Here is a 15367-nt window from a genome sequence, read left to right as displayed (position 1 = left end):
TCGTTCCCCCTCTGTATTTTTCTGAAGGGGTGCTTCACAGGCCTTCGATGCACATGGCCTCCCAGCACCATTGATCCTGGAAGTTGAGGGAGGGTGTGTTGCATGCAGGGGGGTGGGGTGGCAAAGGAGAATTGGTGGGCCCATTTAAGGTGTGTGCGTCTAGGGGTACTAGGCCCAAGGCCTGCAGAATCGAAGAAATGTTTGGGGCTGGCTCCTTAAAAGCGTGACTGTTGGGAGTTTTGTCTGCCTGGACCCCTCTGGGTTTTGAAATGGTTGCTGTGATAACCAGGCCTGTGAGACAATGGAACAGTAGGAAGTAGGTACAAACTTGGGTGCTTCCAATGGCTCTGTGCCCAGAGTGTTTCCTGGCAAGACTCTACGGCAGCCTTCCTCAACCTGGGGCGCTCCAGATGTGTTGGACTGCATCTCCCAGAATGCCCCAGCCAGCTGGCTGGGGCATTCTGGGAGTTGTAGTCCAACACATCTGGAGCACCCCAGGTTGAGGAAGGCTGCTCTACGGCCACATCATTCGCCCGAAGACGAAAGGGAAGCAGTTCCTGGTCAGTAAAGTGGGATATTAATGTCAGAAGAGCCCTGGCCCTGGGTCAGACCAAGGGTTTGCCTCGTCCAGCATTGCGTTCACACAGTGGGCAGCCAGCCAGCAAACCATGAATGAAACTGCACCCTCCCTCCCATGTTCCCCAGTATCTGGTGTACTTTTCCCCCTCACCCCCCCCCTTTCTACCAATACACAACCAAATATCAGGGAAGGGATGGAAGAACTGGAACCAATAAGAGCAGGAAGAGATTTGGGGGACAGAACCTTTAGCTGCTCTTTTTTTAAAAAACACATGAGGTCTCCCCCCCCCCCCTTCCCCCCGGCTTTGTGTGATGAAACATTAATATTTATATAGCGCCATCAAGTTTTCATGGTGCTGTACAGAACAAAATAAAAATACAAAACACCCTGCCTTACGGCTTACATTCTAAAATCACAGTAACAAACAAATGGAGGGGAAACGCCAACCAGCTTGGGGGACAATAAAAATAGTATCGTCACACTACAGATTATAAGCTTTTGAGAAAAATGTTTTCAAATAAGATTTAAAAACTGATCAACGTGGTTTGCAAATGCGCTGGAAGAGAATTTCAGGCCTCGGGGGCAGCGAGCGAAGACGGGCGAAGACGAGCGAGAGAAGTAGAAACTATTGGGCGAGTAAGAGACATGGTGTTATGAGAGCGAAGGGTGCGAGCAGGGCAGGAAGGTGAAAGAAGAGACGAGAGATGGGGAGGAAGCAGACCATGACAAGCTTTAAAAGTCAAAAGGAGAAGCTTGCATTGAATTCTGTAGGAGACGGGGAGCCAGTGAAGGGATTTTAGAAGCGGGGTGACGTGATCAAAACGAGCCAGAAAAATAATCTTAGCTGAAGAATGATGAATGGAAACCAATGGGGAAAAGTGAGAAGAAGGAAGACCAGTCAACAGGAGGTTACAATAACCGAGGCATGAATGAGAGTCTTGGCGGAAGAGACCGATAAGAACAGGCGAATTCTAGAGATGTTCTACAACAGTGGTTCTCAACCTTCCTAATGCCGCGACCCTTTAATACAGTTCCTCATGTTGTGGTGACCCCCAACCATAAAATTATTTTCGTTCTTCTCTACATGATCCATTGTCATGGGATGGTTTGCTAATGAAAATAATACATAACAATAGCTTTAATAATACAAAAGATGATACATGACATAGTTCAGTCAATACAGTTTCCTAAGACCATCGGAAATATGTGTTTTCCGATGGTCTTAGCAGACCGCTGTGAAAGGGTCATTCGACCCCCAAAGGGGTCCCGACCCACAGGTTGAGAACCGCTGTTCTACAAGAAGAAACAACAAGACTGAGCTACAGCCTCAATATGGGAAGAAAAAGAAAGTGAAGCGCTAGAAATAAAACATACCTCCCTTCTCTGGAACAAAGAAAGGGAACAACTTTTAGATTTAATTTTTTTGGCTAAGTAATTATGCATTGCGTTACGTTTTGGGGAGCGCTGAGTTTTTTGCAGACTGCACAGCTCTGATCAATTTTTGTTACTTCTGGGAGATTTGACTACTAGAATTTCCCTTGTGACCTTTACAGTGAGGTAGCTTTTTCCTGGGCTAGATTTTTAGCTTTTGGACAGCTTTGAATAAATCTAGGTTTCCCTTCCTTTCTCCTTTTCTTTTATTTCCTGGTGTGATCGAGACTTCCTTACTTTATTATTTATTTATTTATTTATCACATTTCTATACCGCCCAATAGCTGAAGCTCTCTGGGCAATTCACAAAAATTAAAAACATTCAAAGTATAAAACAACAGTATAAAACCATAATATAAAATACAATATAAAAGCTCAACCAGATAAAAACAGTTTATTTTTAAACACTTTCTTAATTTCCTCTGGATTCATTTTCTGTCTGGCTTCCACTGGGCCCTACACTTTGGGGCTTCCCATCTAAGACCACTTAGGAAAGGAAAGGAACCTCTCGTGCAAGCACTGAGTCATTACTGAGTCTTGGTGGGACGCCAGCTTTCGCTGACGCTTTCTTGGCAGGCCTTATAGCGGGGTGGTTGGCCATTTTCATCTCTTTTCCTTGGCATCGGTAGCTCTAGATCTGACTTCCTCAGTTTTCAGGCTAAAGAGCTGGGAAAGTAATAAGATTTAAACTAGGGTGGCTGGTGAACCATAGCTACTTCACCTTAGTTTTTAATCCAAGTTGTTCCACATTACACGTCATTTAATCATTATACTACCTCCACCCCCCTTTCATCTATTTTCCCTTTGATTCCGTGTGGCTTCATCTCATAGTCCTGATTCCCTGTTTGTCTGCTGTGACTTAAAATGTTCAAATACGATGAAAGATTTTCAAGGCAGATTTTGGGACAAGACAGCAGGAGACGTCTGGCCAGCTGAGGGCAGTAGAGTTTGCGTGGAAGAGGAGGGAAGAGGGAGAAGGCAGGACCGGGAGAAGTTTTAACTGCGAGGGCAAAGAGCTTACGTTGGACCCCGGAGAGAAAGGAAGGGGGAACTTTAGAGAAGGAACGTCAAGTGACGAGTGACAGTGCTGATGTCGGAATGCAGGAAGCTGCCTCATACTGAAACACCCCTGGTCCATCTATCTTAGTACTGTCTGCACTGACTGGCAGCAGCGGCTCTCCCTCTCTCCAGGGTTTCAGACAGGAAGCTGCCGGCCCTACCAGGAGACGCCGGGCACTGAATCTCCTGCACGCAAAGCAGGGGCACAACCCACTAAGCGAGCCCCCCCTCCCCCCCGAAGTAAGGGATCGCCTGCAACACTTAATATTTGTTTATGCATCAACAGTAAGCCCTTGCCACCAGGTGGGCACCTGGGATGGGCTGCGTCGTTTTCTTAATCTTTGTGCAGCACCTAGAAACAAGCAGATGCTAATGAACGCATTCAATGGGGACCCCTGAACAGTCTCCACTCTGAACGGCACACCTGTAGGATGCATCCTTTATGAAATGCCTCTTTGTCATGCTCACATTATACACTTTTAGGGGGAACGCTTGAAGAAAACAACAGCCAACAGGTTCAGAAACTGGAATGGAGTGTACAGAGTCTGCAAAGCAGCCCCTGCGTATTCAGCTTTACTGAGGACACCTGGGTGGAGTGGGGAATAGGTCTGGATTGAGCGCAGGAAGGTTTTCCCACAGTGACGTAATGTCAGCCTTCCTCAATCTGGTGTCCTTGAGTTATGTTGGACTCCAACTCCCATCATGCCCAGGCAGCCAGCACCAGGTTGGAGAAGGCAGACCTGCACAATTGCTCCGGCTTCCTGGAACCACATCCTGGTCTTCTCTAGCTAGTCTTTATGAACATGCATTAGCCAACCGTAAAGAGAAACGGTGGGATACTAATTCCCCTACTGGCCGGGCCATAAGCCTGGCCTGGATTTAAGGAGCAAGGTAGTTCGTGACGGTGCCAGGGCAGAGCTGTGCGAGCCAATTACCCCCTGAAAAGCTTCCCTTAAAAAGCCTTGCAGCATCTCAGATTCTGGGTCAAAGCAGAGCTCTTTACAAGTCTCCCGTTCCTTTTGCAAATAAGGGGCATTCAAAGAATTATGCCCACTGTCTCCACCCCAACGCTCTTGGTCCAGTTCCTGATATCCAGGAATCCAGTGCAACGTTTGAAAGGGGAGTCTGTGCATACAGCTGTGGAGATTTAAAGGTTGGAGTGAGGGGTTGAAAGATACGTAGTTTGGATTTCCAAATGTAGGCAATTATGCAAGGAGAAGACTTCTCCTTTCTAGGGTGGAGCTTAGCTCTTCACGGTGGAAGGCCTCTTGGCATTATTGACCGGCCTCCTCAAGAAGGATCTCAGAACACGCTGTCTGATTTCGTTGGTCCTGATGCCATAGATAATGGGGTTGACTGTGGATGGGAGCAACAAGTAAATAGCACTCAGGAGATTATGGACGTCCTGCGAGATGGACCTGCCCAGTCTGTACACGATGGAGGAGGAGAGGCACGAAGAATACATGAAGAGCATTACTGCCAGCTGGGTGCCGCATGTGTGGAAGGCTTTTTGCCGCAGGCTGCCGGAAGTGATCTTCAGAGCAGCATGGATGATACAGGAGTAAGAGGCCAGGATGCAGGCCAGGTCAAAGACGACGATGAACGCTCCCATCACCACCCCCATGAGGCTGTTGCGGAGTGTGCTGCCGCAGGCTAAGCTAACCAGTGCCATGTGCTCACATGCAAAATGTTGGATGACGTTGGAACGGCAGAAGGGCAGCCGGGAGGCCAGAATGACCATGGGGCAGGCCACGGACATGGCTCGGATCAAGGCAGCCAGGCCAAGTCCAGCCAGGAGAGAGGTGTTCATGATGTCCCTGTATCGCAGGGGCTTGCAGATGGCCATGTACCTGTCTAGCGCCATGGTGAGAAGAATGGAGGAGTCCAAGATGATCATCACGTAGATGACAAACATCTGCAGCAGGCAGCTGGGCAAGCTGATGTGCCGGGGATGAAGCCAGAGGCCCACCAGCATTTGTGGGACGATGGCCGTGGTCCCACAGAGTCCAACCACAGAGAGAAGTGAGATCAGGAAGTACATGGGCCCATGCAAGTTTTCTTCCACCTGGATGGTGTAGATCACGGTGCAGTTGGCCACCAAGCTGATCACATAGAGGCAGAAGAAGGGGATGAAGAGGAGAAATCGGGACTCTTGCAGGCCAGGAAAGCCGAGCAGAACAAACTCCGTGTGAGAGAGGTTTCCCACCGCTGTTGAGGGCTTCTTCATTCTAACGATGCTCACGCCGCAGGCTTAGTGCAGCTTGGGAAAGGAATGGCTGGGGGTGGGGGTGGGGGCTGGATTTCACCAACAAGCGAGAAACAAAATGAACAGAAGGTTATTTTGGAGTGCATAAGGCCACACTGTTTTTTTCTCATAGTTTCATTTCTCCAGCAGAATCTTTTACAAACTCCTAAAGTGGCCAAAGAAAAGCTGGTCAGAGATGCTGCAGGCACTCAATCGCTCAGCTGCAAAACGGCTTGAGGGCTTGCAGCTATCCGGCCCAGATTCTGCCCCCGCAGGGTCTGAAAAGCAGCTCCTTCGTATTGCCACTGCTGGGAGAATCGGACAGGTCCTTGCCCCGTCTTCCTTCTGAGCTTTGCAGCTGGCGCACAGAACCGTCACTGGATTTATTCCGCTCTGGCTTTCTGAAGAAGCCCTTCCCAGAGTATTTATTTCCCTCTTGCCACTCCTTAGAGAGTTGCAGTCATTACAGATGAATGGAGGACAAAACTTGTATTTGGTGTAAGACGCTCTTTCTCCGAGCTGGCGCCCTCCAGACGCTTTGCTTTCAATTCTCATCAGTCCCAGCCTGCCTGATGGCTGTCTGTGCTGTCTGGGAATGATGAGAGTTGTAGTCCCACACATTCAAGTTGGGGAAGGCTGCTCCGGGCCTCTCCTCTCTGCACTCATTATTATTATTATTATTATTATTATTATTATTATTATTATTAATTTATATAGCACCATCAATGTACATGGTGCTGTACAGAGTAAAACAGTAAATAGCAAGACCCTGCCGCATAGGCTTACAATCTAATAAAATCATAGTAAAACAATAAGGAGGGGAAGAGAATGCAAACAGGTACAGGGTAGGGTAAGCAGGCACAGGGTAGGGAAAAACTAACAGTAGAAAGTAACAGTAGAAGTCTGCACAACATCAAGTTTTAAAAGCTTTAGGAAAAAGAAAAGTTTTTAGTTGAGCTTTAAAAGCTGTGGTTGAACTTGTAGTTCTCAAATGTTCTGGAAGAGTGTTCCAGGCGTAAGGGGCAGCAGACGAAAATGGACGAAGCCGAGCAAGGGAAGTAGAGGCCCTTGGGAAGTAGAGGCCCTTGGGCACTCAATGGCATGGTCAGAATAATCTCGAGGCAGTGAACGGTTTTATGTATTTACTTTATTACATTTATATACTGCCCCATAGCTGAAGCTCTCTGGGCAGTTTATAGTAATAAACAATAATAATACAGTAATAATAATAATAAAAATTAACCACAACGTGCTCTGTCTTCTCATATGATGCTCTAGTTTTGAGCTAGCTAAATTAATGTGGAAAAGGGTTGAGCAAGCATTCTCCCCCTATCCCTACTTGTCTCAGGAGATCTCTCCTGATCAAAAACGTCCTCTCCTTGAAGAAATTGAATGGATTGGAACCTGCTTTAGCTCAGTCCTGCAGACGATGCCCAAAGTATGTCAGAGCTGCAGTACGTCTGTTGCCATCCTTAAGGAGAGAGGGTCAGGTGGGCTTTTTCCGACACCCAAAAGAAGGGGTTAATGGTCTCCCCAGAGAATGGGACTGCTGAGTAGGTGTAGATCAGGGCTACTGTATCAGCATCATAGAAGGTCACCCGTCCCCCATCATAGTTCAGACTCACACGGATCCTCTTGGTCTCCTCATTCAAGGACAAAGGAGAGTTATCAAGGGAGTCAAAAGCTCTGTACTCCCCATTCTGTTTCTCCATATCCCATTATCCCTTCCTCTAGATAAAAGAATATCATAGAATCATAGACTAGCAGAGTTGGAAGGGGCCTACAAGGCCATCGAGTCCAACCCCCTGTTCAATGCAGGAATCCACCCTAAAGCATCCCTGACAGACGGTTGTCCAGCTTCCTCTTGAAGGCCTCTAGTGTGGGAGAGCCCACAACCTCCCTAGGTCACTGATTCCATTGTCGTACTGCTCTAACAGTCAGGATTTTTTTCCTGATGTCCAGCTGGAATCTGGCTTCCTTTAACTTGAGCCCGTTATTCCATGTCCTGGGGGGGATCTACACGTTGTCGCGAAGGCGCTTCATTTAGGTACGTCTTTTAAAATGGCGCACGGAAGCGCCTCTTTCTTCACTGTGTGTATTGGAAAATGCTCCGCCTCAACTCTCCAGCCCTCACCAACGGCTCCAACGCTCGTCGTAGTTTGTGAAGAAGCCGCCGCTCGGCTCTTAAGGAGCACGGTAATGTATCTTTGCAGAACTAAAAGCGTTTGCCTTGTAGAAGTGGGGGTGGGAGTGAGTGGAGATGTACCCTCCGTGCACAGGGGGAACTTCCGATTAAACACATCTCCCTGCCCACATCTATTCCTTCCTGTGTCAGAGTAACTTAAACAAATGCCATGCTTAGCACCCCCACACACACACACCACCACCCCCAGCTCCACTTTTTAGGTGGAGAGAGATGAGTGCGGGGTGGGTGGAGGGAGAATCCGATTTTGGCAACAGAGCGTGTTGGAGGGGACTGGGGTGAGGTGGGGAACAGCCCCCACCAACGGCTCCAACACTCGTTTTCCAGTACACACAGTGAAGAAAGAGGCGCTTCCGTGCGTCTTTTTAAAAGACGTACCTAAATGAAGCACCTTCACGACAACGTGTAGATCCCCCCCCTGCACTCTGGGAGGATCAAGAAGAGATCCTGGCCCTCGTCTGTGTGACAACCTTTTAAGTCTTTGAAGAGTGCTCTCATGTCTCCCCTCAATCTTCTCTTCTTCAGGCTAAACCTGCCCAGTTCTTTCAGTCTCTCTCCATAGGGCTTTGTTTCCAGATCCCTGATCATCCTGGTTGCCCTCCTCTGAACACGCTCCAGCTTGTCTGTGTCCAACCATTGACTATTTAAACCACCATTGGCTATCGTGTTGTTTGAACCCAGAGAGAAGAGAACAGTTTTAACCTGGTGCCAAAAGGATTTAAAAAAAAACTTTGGCGCCAGGCAGGCCTTGTCAGAGAGATCACTCCACAACTGGGGGTCCACCACTGAGAAGGCCCTCTCTCTTCTTGCTGTCCCCCGAGCTTCCTAGAATGTTACCTCTGGATTTCTCTGACATATCATAGAATCATAGAATAGCAGAATTGGAAGGGGCCTACAAGGCCATCGACTCCAACCCCCTGCTCAATGCAGGAATCCTAACTCAAAGGAATCCTAACATGCCTAACTCAACTGAGTTTGCTTTCTATGAATCTGACCTGAAGATTTTGCAGTGGACTGGCTTTTCCGAAATCACACAGATTTTGCAGACTTACGACTAGTTTTTCACTTTGGGGGGGGGGATTTGTGCGAACGTGAGTGAGAGTTAATGTGAATCAGTGCAAGTAGAATGGAATTTTGGTGGTGGGGAAAATGATGGAATGAACATCTGACAATCAATCCAGGAATACAGAATGCAACAGACTGGACAAAATCCATCCACCCCTAATATTACCTGCTCTCCCAAATGCCTTCTTTCAGGTCTTAAGAGGTTTTGCTTTAGGAAATCCACAATCTACTGACAGAAATCTAAGGCCTGGTTCACATGTAACGAGAGGCCACTATGGGTAAATTTCCCCACGGGCTTCTTGTTGTGGCAGTGATTCTGAATATTCAGGGTGTGGTGGAGGCACACGGTAGGTTCTCCTTATGGTCAAGACCAGCAAGCAACCCTAGAACAGCCCATGGGTTCTGCGTGGCTTGTCAACCACTCTGACAACCCACCCTCAACAGGTTCACACGTAACAAGAAGACATACCGGGGTGGGGGCAAGAAGTGGATTGGCAATGTGGCCACGGTGATCATATGAACCGGGTCTTAAGAGATTAGAATTGCAGAAGTGGAAGGAATCCTAGAGTTGGAAGGAATGCTAAGAGTTTTATCACACCAGCGTTATACTGTGCAGTCACTGCAAATTGCATGCAAAGGACTCAGACGTTTTCCACCTTATAATCTGCTTTGATTGTGAAGCACTTCCAGGCATCCTGCCTTAATTGTGCAATAAAGCAAAAAGATTCGCAGTATTTAGCTCCTACTTTTTGAGTGTAACTTCCGAGCCGCCACTGGGGCGCAGGAGCAGGATTTTAAAGGAATGCTTACATCTGCGTAAGCTTTAAAGATAAAGACACCAAAATTGGCACAGTAATAGATATTAGGGAGAGCTTTAAGCATACCAAATTTGAATTGAATTGGGTCATCCGTTGATTTTTTATGATTTTTTACATTTCCCCCCTTAAACTCACTTCCTGGTATGCAAAGGATCTCTGTCGCCCGGTAGCAAAAACAACAACAACCGCGAAAGCTTAGCGCTACGGGGATAATCTGAGGGAAGCAGGTGCCTGGGATGAAGCTTTAAATCTCCTTGCAGTCATAGGCAGGGCAGCCTTAAAAGATAATTCATTCCAAACCCAAAACAGTACTGTCACATTGATTCCACAGTTTCGATTTTCAGCTAAAGTACAATGCGAGATGGAGGAGGTGGGTTTATTTATTTATTTGAGCTTTGAAAGGGCTGGTTTTTTGGGTGGGTGGGTGGGTAGGAATCACTTTCTAAACAGCACAAAGGTGTAGTTGCTTGATTATAGAGGCCCTGTGACTAGTCTGCTGTAAACCTATGTTACAGTTCGGAGAAAAAAGATTATGAACAGGTTCAAAACTCAAAATGAAGATGTTGAGATGCAGGTTTCTTGGAATGCAAATTATGGGAATATTATTATTATTATTATTATTATTATTATTATTATTATTATTATTATTATTTGTATCCCGCCTTTTGCCCAATGCTGGGCAACCGTCAAGGTGGCCTTACGAAGTTTAAAACATACATTGGGGAAAAGAAAAACAAAACAAAAACATAAACGTTTAAAATACACAAGAAAATTATAAGACCTTAACCTAGATGGAGGGCCAGATTATTCTCCAAAGGCCTGCCGGAACAAAAAAGTTTTAGCCTGCTTCCGAAAGCCCATCAAGGAGGGAGCCAGCCTAGCTTCCCCGGGAAGAGAGTTCCAGAGCACCGGAGCAGCCACTGAGAAGGCCCTCTTCTCCCATGTTCCCACCAAGCGCGCCTGTGAGGATGGCAGGACTGAAAGAAGGGCTTCTCCAGAAGATCTCAAAGCACGGGCAGGCTCATAAGGGAGAAGACGGCCTTTCAAATAACCTGGACCTGAGCCGTATAGGGCGTTATACATCATAACCAGCACTTTGAATTGTGCCCGGAAACAGACTGGAAGCCAGTGGAGCTGTTTTAACAGGGGAGTTGTCTGCTCCCTGTAACCAGCCCCGGTCAACACTCTGGCTGCAGCTCTTTGAACCAGCTGGAGTTTCCGAACACTCTTGAAAGGCAGCCCCACATAATCCAATCGGGATGTAAGTAAGGCACGTGTCACCGTGGCCAGGTCCGACATCTCTAGGAACGGGCGCAGCTGGCGCACAAGCTTTAACTGTGCAAATGCACGCCTGGCCACCGCCGAAACCTGGGCCTCCAGGCTCAGGGCTGAATCCAGAAGTACACCCAAACTGTACACCCAACATTGGAGTGTTGGTCGCTACAACGCACCACACCTCTCCGACCCATGCAAATCTTTAATATATCTGGGTTCTTCATAGAGCAATAGGGTTCACGGAACAACAGATAAACATGAACGTCCTGAGAATGTTGGGGGCATGAATGGATCCAGGTTCCACACTTTCAAGTCCCATTGATTTGAATGGGAAAAGATTAACGTTGTGGCTCTGTTGGATTTACAACTAAGTAGACATGCATTTTTAACCTCAGGCTTAATTTTCACATGCAAGGGAATGGGAGGAAATGGACTGGGTAGCGCCCCCGATGTGTAAAAGCCAATTTTCTACATGAATATCTAATGGGTCAGATGTTTTATAGTCAAAGTCTTGAGCAGCTCCCGTTTATTTCAGTCGGAATCCAACCATTCAAAGCAAGTGATAGAGTGATGACGATGATAAGAAATTGCATGTCATGGAGAGCACGGCAAACTGTAATAAGGGTATATTAGGTCCAACTAATTTTCATACACGAGTGTTTGCACATCAACTAGAAAGCCATTTAGACTGTACCAATCTCAAAGATGTGATCTTGAAACTGAGAATGAAGCCATGATTAGGAAGACAATAAGGGCAACCTAACCGGTTTTGTTTCAGCGGCTTGATTTCTGGAGAGCAGAGGGTGTCCATTTTCTCTTGAAGAGTTTCAAGATGTTTCCCCTGATCTCTTTCGTTCTCACCCCGTAGATGACAGGATTGATGGCCCATGGAAACAGCAGGTACATTACGCTCAGCAGGTTGTGCACATCCTGTGTGGCTGATTTGGCCACGCGGAAGACAATGGAGGAGGAGAGGCAGGAGGAATAACCGATGACGAGGACGAGGAGGTGGGTGCTGCAGGTGTGGAAGGCCTTGTGACGAGCGCTACCTGAGGCCATCTTCAGGGCCGTCAGGATAATCTTGCTGTACGAAATGCTGAGGAAGACCAGGTCCAGCGTGATGGTGAAGGATCGCACGGCATGCCCACGATCCTGTTCCTGGAGGTGTCTCCACAAGACAGCTTCATTAGGGCCATGTGCTCGCAAGCAAAATGCTCAATGACATTGGAACGGCAGAACCTCACCTGGGAAGCCAGGATCACGACTGGGCTGACAATAAATAAGCTCCGAACCAGAGCGGCAGTCATCAAGAGCATCAACATTTTGTTTGACAGTATATCCACATAGCGTAGAGGATGGCAAATGGCCACGTACCTGTCCAAAGCCATCATGAGGATGATGCCTGTGTCCAACATGATGGCCAGGTAGAGGAAGAACATTTGCACCAGGCAGCTGGTCAGAGAGATGCTGCTGATTCCAAACATGAAACTCAGCAGCATTTTGGGGAGCACAGTGGTGGCCCCAAACATGTTGACGGTTAAGAGCAATGCAATGAGAAGGTACATGGGGGAATGGAGGCTGCTCTCCGCCTTTACAACGAAGATGAGCACAGCGTTGGCAGAGAGAATCATCAGGTAGATGCAAAAGAAAGGGATGGCAAGGAGGTACCTGGATTTCTGGAAGCCGGGGAAAGCAAGCAGAAGGAATTCTGTGTAAGAGACGTTGGCAATTTCATCCTGGCCGGCTTGTGAATTGCCTCCCAATTCAGACATGGTTTTGGATCTGAAAGGGGAAAAGCAGGGGGGTCTTTAGATTGATTTGTAATTTAGTATTGATGCCTGTTCGGCACACAGGTGTGTGGGTGAGTGTAGGTGTGCCTGCTATGGGGCTCTCTTAGCCTATTGTAACTCCCACTATCAGCAGAGTGTGATCTGCAAGCGTCTTTTATAAGATGCATCAAGGTATGGGATGGGAAACCTGAGCTGAAGCTTCTCCCTCTGACTTTGGCTCACGGAAGGGAATCACCCTTCACCAGCAACTTGAAATGCACCCTGTGGTGTCTCTAAAGTACCCTTCCCGAACCTGGTGAACTCATAAGAACATTTATTTATTTATTTATTTAAAACATTTATATCCCACCCTATATCATTAAGATCTCAGAGTGGCGTACAGATAAAAACATACAGTATAAAACAATAATCATCAGAAGAGCCCTGCCAGATCAGACCCAGGGTCCATCTAGTCCAGCACTCTGTTCACACAGTGGCCAACCAGCTGTCAACTAGGGACCCACAAAGCAGGACATGGTGCAACTGTACCCTCCCACCCATGTTGCGCAGCACACGTGTATCTAGGCTTACTACTTCTGATACTGGAGGTAGCACACAGCCATCAGATCTAGTAGCCATTGATAGCCTTCTACTCCAGGATAGCTCCAGAGGTATTGGACTGTAACTCCCATCAGTGAGTGCAACTCAGGTCGGGGAAGGGTGGACTAATCACACGGAGGCCTGGTCACTCAAAACAGCCACTTCCTGCCTGCACCCACCACTCACTTCCCTGGATCCCTCAATGAATATGGTCATGTTGGGCTCCCCAGGTGGCCAGAGGGCAAAAACCCTTGGGTTCTTCACATGGGTCACCTAGACATTTCTTTAAAACATCGCTAGGCTGCCCCTCCTACCAAATCCAAGCAACATGCCATTTTAAGCACCAGTTAAACATTACTAAAAGAAAGAGCACCAACAAATGCAATCAAACAATTTCATTTTAAAATTTGGTTAAAATGTTCTATAAAGTGGAACATCACGAGGAACCTAATGAGGCACCAAGGATTGAGAAATAAGATTTCCTTGGAAAAACAGTGGATCACATTCTATGTATTTAAACCGTAATGACAGCCCACCTTTCGGTCTGAAGGTTGCCAAAGTGTCCTGCATTGATATGCCGAGGCTGAAGACAGTAGCAGGCTAGTTGATCCAGACATTCCTTTCGCTAGCTTCTCTCTTGGGTTATCTCTCACTGCCTGGGACAGCGGGTGCATTTTACTCACCATCCTTGAGTTGTCATGTTTCAACTAATTCACCCAGTTAAACATAAGTGGAGAGAAGCCCCTGTGGAGGTATGGGATTAGCTCTCCCTCCTGGGTGTGTCTCATAATTGCTGCTCATGGGCTTCCTAAAATTAGTAGGATCAAATCTCCAGGGCGCATCCTCAGGGGCATCTTCCTTCTTCTGACACAATTTAGTTTTCTTCAGGGTAGAGTTAAGGCCAGCGATATGACAGGTGCCAGGTGCTGAATGAAAAACAGTCTAATCCTCCAGGCTAGCATATGGGCTTCTGTCTTTAGGGCCCACGTGGTCCTAGAGTGGGTGAACGGAATTCCCGTAACTGCCACTTTATCCACTAAGTCAGTATTGGTCAGTATCAAGTCAAGGATTGCCGATCCTCTAGTTCCTTCCTCCACTTTCTGTGGGAGAAAGTTATCACCCACACATGTCAGGAATTTTGGCAGTATTTGTCTCCAAACAGATATCAGGGTAATTGAAGTCCCCCATCACTACTACATCGAGTCCAACCCCCTGCTCAATGCAGGAATCCACCCTAAAGCATACCTGACAGATGCTTGTCCAGCTGCCTCTTGAAGGCCTCTAGTGTGGGAGAGCCCACCACCTCCCTAGGTCATGGGTTCCATTGTCGTACTGCTCTAACAGTCAGGAGGTTTTTCGTGATGTCCAGCCGGAATCTGGCTTCCTGTAACTTGAGCCCGTTATTCCGTGTCCTGCACTCTGGGAGGATCGAGAAGAGATCTTGGCCCTCCTTTGTGTGACAACCTTTTAAGTATTTGAAGAGTGCTATCATGTCTCCCCTCAATCTTGGGTGGTCGGTAGTAGACTCCGATTATCATGTTCTTTTTATTCCTTGCCCCATTTATTTTAATCCCGATGCTCTCGATGGGGCTCCCAGTCTCATCCGCCTGTATTTCTGTGCAGGGATAGGTATTTTTAACATATAGTGCAACTCTGCCTCCCTTTCTATTTCTTCTGTTCTTTTTGAATGAGTTATAGCCCTCAATTGCTATATTCCAGTCATGGGAGTCATCCCACCAAGTTTCAGTTATACCTATTGATGTAAAAACTAGAATGTCCACTTCCCCCTGACTCGCATACACACAAGCACACCGGACAGGGCAGAGAAGAGGAAGTAGTCAGATGCCCCAGTGGAGTCTCCATTTACCCCCATGTAAGCAGCATGTAGGTGACTTCCGAATCTCTTTCTTGCCAGATTATATTGATTAAGTTAATCCTGCTGAATCCAGACTGCTAATTAATTGCTAGGACAACACCATAGGTCAGTTTCAAATGAAACTGACCGATCAAACCTAGCCACTCCTTAGGACTGCTCCCTAGCCACATCACCAATAGGAGAAGGGCTACAGGTGCAAAGCACACCTGGGAAAGCACATGGCAATGGCGGCCGAGTAATTTCAGCTGCAATTCCCCTTTCTGACCACTACATAGAAGTATATAAGCTACTGTCCTGCCTCCGTGCTGTGTGACCCTGCCTTTGGTGTGTGAGCGTCAGGTCATCACCTATTCTTGAGAATAAATGTTTGGTGCCCAATGCCTTGCCTGTGATCTTTCGCAAGTGTCTCAATATTGGATTTTGGCGCACTTGGATTTGGCATAATT

The 15367-nt window shown here is 47.3% G+C and overlaps 1 protein-coding gene and 1 pseudogene across 1 annotated transcript; both read right to left on the bottom strand.

Annotated features, from left to right (window-relative positions):
• Positions 1-4313: 4313 nt before the first annotated feature.
• LOC134399717 (olfactory receptor 52K1-like) lies at positions 4314-5297 on the bottom strand. The gene has a single exon (XM_063127802.1). It carries the CDS (start codon positions 5295-5297, stop codon positions 4314-4316), a length of 984 nt encoding a protein of 327 aa, XP_062983872.1.
• A 6153-nt stretch (positions 5298-11450) lies between these two features.
• Positions 11451-12448, bottom strand: LOC134399715 (olfactory receptor 52K1-like; annotated as a pseudogene).
• Positions 12449-15367: the final 2919 nt, after the last annotated feature.

The sequence above is a fragment of the Elgaria multicarinata genome, chromosome 5 (assembly GCF_023053635.1).
Source record: "Elgaria multicarinata webbii isolate HBS135686 ecotype San Diego chromosome 5, rElgMul1.1.pri, whole genome shotgun sequence".
NCBI lineage: Eukaryota > Metazoa > Chordata > Lepidosauria > Squamata > Anguidae > Elgaria > Elgaria multicarinata.
Note: the sequence above shows the minus strand (reverse complement) of the source record. Positions and strands in the feature narration are given on the sequence as shown.

Bases quoted from the DNA above. Each gene is read 5' to 3' on its own strand.
- LOC134399717 (XM_063127802.1), bottom strand. From the start codon at position 5,297: ATGAAGAAGCCCTCAACAGCGGTGGGAAACCTCTCTCACACGGAGTTT.